At 59.2% G+C, this 4508-nt stretch overlaps 1 protein-coding gene across 1 annotated transcript; it reads right to left on the bottom strand.

Moving 5' to 3' along the window:
• Positions 1–208: 208 nt before the first annotated feature.
• LOC121275178 (5'-nucleotidase domain-containing protein 2-like) lies at positions 209–4312 on the bottom strand. Its single transcript, XM_041182598.1, has 3 exons — positions 4153–4312; positions 3019–3083; positions 209–877 (listed from the first exon to the last, which is right to left on the bottom strand). The coding sequence occupies exons 1-3, from the start codon at positions 4285–4287 to the stop codon at positions 616–618; spliced, it is 462 nt and encodes a 153-aa protein (XP_041038532.1). The 5' UTR covers positions 4288–4312; the 3' UTR covers positions 209–615.
• Between the last annotated feature and the right edge of the window lie 196 nt (positions 4313–4508).

The following is a 4508-nucleotide window of genomic DNA, read 5'->3' as shown; positions in this document are numbered from 1 at the left end:
CAAGCGACGGGCTAAAAGTGGAAAAACCTGTCACGCCTTAGTGTTTACTTGGAAAAGGGCCGCCGCGCAACTCCCACTCGCCCTCCCTCTGCCTGCCCGTCTGTCCGTCCTCCCGCCCACCAAGAGGACCAAAGGGCGAAGGCTAAAAAGGCTTGACCAGCGGGTAAGATGGGCGCTCAGACATCCGACGGGGGGGGGGGGGGGGGGGAGGGTAGAAAAGGAGTGAGGGTGGGGGGGCATTGGAGTGTCACCCGGGGGCAGTGCCGGCCTAAGCTGAAGGCCCGGGATTCCGCCATTGGCCGTCGACGTTGACGGGGACTCTCCGGAGATCGTCTTGAGGGCCCAGCTCGCCACCTTGCCGGGAGCCAAGGCCCGAGGCCAGGGGTCGAAGGTTAAAGCGTCCGTTTCCGTTGACCTGCAAACGTGCACCATTCGCTGGCACGCCATGGGGGCAGCGGGAGGTCAAGAGGTCACAACCGCCCCCCCCCTCCCCCCCTCCCCCCCACCACACCCAAATCAATCAAGGCTTCGCAGAGTGGGGCCAGCTGCGGGTCGGGGTTCAAGGTTCGAGGTTCGAGCGGGTGGGCGGCTGCCCTCCTCCCCCCCCCACCCCCCCTAGCGGATGTGGGACATCTCGTCCAGGAAGGGGGTCTTCATGCAGCCGGTGCAGAGCTGGTCCATCCAGAGGGGTGCCTCGTGCTGGAGGGGGGTCCGCCGCGGGTAGAAAATGTAGCGCAGGTCATAGTTGAGCAGGCAGCTGACCGAGCTCATGTAGAGGTCGGAGAAGCGGCACAGGCGCCGGGAGAAGTACGTGGGGTTGTGGCAAGTCCGGAAGATGCTCCCGAAATGGGGGTTGAAGAGGTTCTTGGTGTAGGATCTGCAGGTGGGGAGGGGGTGATGGGGGGAGGGAGAGAGAGAGAGACACAGGTAAGAGACCGATACTTCGAGGAGACCCAACCCGCGGATCATTCCCTCCCAGTCTCCCGCTCTCAGCCTTCCCACCCCTGGAGCGGCTACAGCACAGGAGGAGGACATTCAGCACCCCCTCTCGCCCGTGCTGGCCCCTCTGCAACAGCAGCTCGCCCACTCCCCCCAACAGCCCTCACCCCGCACATTCAATCCCCCTCAGATAATGATCCAATTCCCCCCCACTTGGAAAGCCTCGATTGACTCTGCCTCCCCTCCCCCACACTCTCAGGCAGCGCGTTCCAGATCCTAACCACTCGCTGCGTGAAAAAGTTTCTCGCGTCTCCGTCTTTTGCCAATCGTCTTAAACCCCTGTCCCTCGGGTTCTCGATCCTCCCGCCAATGGGAACAGTTTCTCCCCGTCCGCTCTGTCCCAGACCCCCTCGTGATCTTGAACACCCTCCATCAAATCTCCTCTCGACCTTCTCTTCTCCAAGGAGAACAGTCCCAACTTCTCCAATCCATCCACGGAACTGAAGACCCCTCGTCCCTGGAACCGTTCTCGTCTCTGTCCCCCTCTCTCTCTCCCTCCCTGTCGCTCTCTCTCGCTCTCTCTCTGTCTCTCTCTCTCTGTCTCTCTCTCTCTCTGTCTCTCTCTCTCTCTGTCTCTCTCTGTCTCTCTCTCTCTCTGTCTCTCTCTCTCTCTCTGTCTCTCTCTCTCTCTCTGTCTCTCTCTCTCTCTCTCTCTCTCTCTCTCTGTCTCTCTCTCTCTCTGTCTCTCTCTCTCTCTGTCTCTCTCTCTCTCTCTCTAACACCTTCACATCCTCCCTAAAGTGCGGTGCCCAGAACTGGACACAATACTCCAGTTGGGGCTGAACCAGTGTTTTATACAGGTTTAACATAACCTGCTTGCTCTTGTACTCTATGCCCCTATTAATAAAGCTCAGGATACTGGATGCTTTATTACCCGCTCTCTCACCTGTCCTGCCACCTTCAGTGATTTATTCACATATACCCCCAGCTCCCTCTGATCCTGAACCCCCTTTATAATTGTACCCTTTATTTTATAGTCTCCACGCTCTTCCTACCAAAATGAATCACTCACACATCTCCGCATTGAACTTCATCTGCCACTTGTCTGCCCATTCCCCCAACCTGTCGATGTCCTTCTGAAGTCCAACACTCTCCTCCTCACAGTTCACAACGCTCCCGAGTTTCCTATCATCTGCAGGTTTTGAAATTGTGGCCGAGGTCCAGATCATTAATATATGTCAGGGAGAGCGGGGGTCCCAACACTGACCTCTGGGAAACACCACTACAAACCTTCCTCCAGCCCGAGAAACATCCATTCACCCCCACTCCCTGTTTCCTGTCAACTCAGCCAATTCCCTATCCATGTTGCTACTCTCCGACCCCCCAGCTTTATCCCGAGCTATAACTTCTTACACAAGCCTGTCGTGCGGCACTGTATCAAACACCTTTCGGAAGTCCAGGTAAACCGCATCCACCGCATTACCCTCATCAACCCTCCCTGCTACCCTGATCAATAACTCAAGCAAGTTAGTAAATCCCAAACCCTGCTGGCTTTCCATAATGGACCCGCGCTTCTCCAAGTGACTGGCATATTTTGTCCCAGATCATTGCTCTGAGGGCTTACCCCCCACCAACGAGGTTCAGTCGACGGACCTGCTGAGTTTATCCTTCCAGCCTCTCCTGAACAAATAAACATTTGTGGAGTGACCGCTTCCCATGACGTGCTATCCACGAAACTCCTGAACCTGGCGGAGCGTTGCTGGCTGTTGCCCAAGTTCTGAAACCCAGAGTTAGAGCTGGCAACGCTTTTTTTTGTCCAGGGAGTAAGAAGCATCCCGGAGTTCCCACGTGGAACGGGATGCGCACTCCACGGGACTGAGGTACTAACAAAAGCAAGCAGCTCGAGGTTGAACTACAAGAGTCAAGTGACAGGGACAGGGGCACCCCAGCCTGATTCACGAGAGAGCACAACCGTCCCCCACTCTCTCGTTCACCCCCGCCCAGCTTCTTCTCACGCAACCTGCACCCCCCCCACACCCCCGACGCCCCCACCGTTCCCTTCGCTCCGCAAGACCTCACCTCAGCTCCTGCCGCTCCTGCATCCAGGCCTGAAGGACCTCCTGCGCCTCCTCATCCCGATAAGTCTGGAAGAGGTCAAACAAACATCATCAGAAGGCGTCGGCGACCGGAATGGCCAGGAGATGTGGACTTCCATCCCCCTTCACACTTGGACTGACCAGCCCCCCCTCCAATCCTCTAACCTCATGATCGCTAACCCGACAGCCATGGTTGGCGGGGGGGTGCTGCGGATGCTCATAATGAGTGGGCTGCCCAACAACTCAGGCACGCCTCAATCCACAGGTGGCTATTCAGCTCAGGAAGGCGTCGCCAGTCCAAACCAACTCCCCCAAACAGGGCCATCTGCGGCAGGTTCTTTCCGAACTCTTGGGGGGAGATTCACGACCCCACCCCTCCACCACCGGTGAAACCAAACAACCCCCTCGTTGGTGGGAGGAGGCTCGTGTGATTGGAGACCACCGCAGAGATCAGATGGGCTGAATGGCCTCGCCCTCTGCGGGACGCTCAGTGTAGGTGCTACATCAGGTGGTACAGACCAACAGAGGGTCAGCAAAGGTCACACCAAACCCAAAATGCAGACCAGGCCCCGACAGTGCGGCGCTCCCTCAGCACTGACCCTCTGACAGTGCGGCGCTCCCTCAGCACTGACCCTCCGACAGTGCGGTGCTCCCTCAGCACTGACCCTCCGACAGTGCGGCGCTCCCTCAGCACTGACCCTCCGACAGTGCGGCGCTCCCTCAGCGCTGACCCTCCGACAGTGCGGCGCTCCCTCAGCGCTGACCCTCCGACAGTGCGGCGCTCCCTCAGCACTGACCCTCCGACAGTGCGGCGCTCCCTCAGCGCTGACCCTCCGACAGTGCGGCGCTCCCTCAGCGCTGACCCTCCGACAGTGCGGTGCTCCCTCAGTACTGGCACCACGGGGAGTGTTGGTCTGGATACGGGACTCAGGTCTCTGAAGCAGGGACTGGAACCCACGACTTCTGAGGTCAGACTCCCTTCGGCGGAGCTGTTAATGGCCAAATATATCACAGGGACTGAGATAACGGGCTGTTCACCACACCCCCCATCCATCCCCTGCCTCAAGCACAGGCTGATCCCACAGGCTGGGCAGTGCAGGGGTGCTCACACTCTTACCTGCATGCGCTCCAGGAGACCGGTCAGTGCCTGCATCCAGGTGAGTGACTGGGTGTATTGCTCTGTGTTCACTATCAGTGTCTCTGTCTCCAACTCCGGGACAATGGCGCCTGTCCTCCAACCATGTCTCAACATCAGATCCTGTAAGTGGTGGAGGTGGGGAGAGGGGAGAACCAAAGACAGTGAGATCCAGAGAGAGGGGGAGAGCGGGAGAGCGGGAGGGGGGGAGCGCGGGAGGGGGGGGAGCGCGGGAGGGGGGGAGCGCGGGAGGGGGGGAGCGCGGGAGGGGGGGAGCGCGGGAGGGGGGGAGCGCGGGAGGGGGGGAGCGCGGGAGGGGGGGAGCGCGGGAGGGGGGG

Source organism: Carcharodon carcharias, unplaced genomic scaffold, assembly GCF_017639515.1.
Source record: "Carcharodon carcharias isolate sCarCar2 unplaced genomic scaffold, sCarCar2.pri scaffold_1187_ctg1, whole genome shotgun sequence".
NCBI classification, from domain to species: Eukaryota; Metazoa; Chordata; class Chondrichthyes; order Lamniformes; family Lamnidae; genus Carcharodon; species Carcharodon carcharias.
Note: the sequence above shows the minus strand (reverse complement) of the source record. Positions and strands in the feature narration are given on the sequence as shown.

Excerpts from the sequence above, each read along its gene's own strand:
- LOC121275178 (XM_041182598.1), bottom strand. The coding sequence starts at position 4,287 with ATGTTGAGACATGGTTGGAGGACAGGCGCCATTGTCCCGGAGTTGGAG. Across the intron at positions 3,084-4,152 it reads GTCTCCTGGAGCGCATGCAG|ACTTATCGGGATGAGGAGGC; the intron begins GTAAGAGTGTGA and ends GACCTCTTCCAG. Across the intron at positions 878-3,018 it reads CAGGAGCGGCAGGAGCTGAG|ATCCTACACCAAGAACCTCT; the intron begins GTGAGGTCTTGC and ends CCCCACCTGCAG.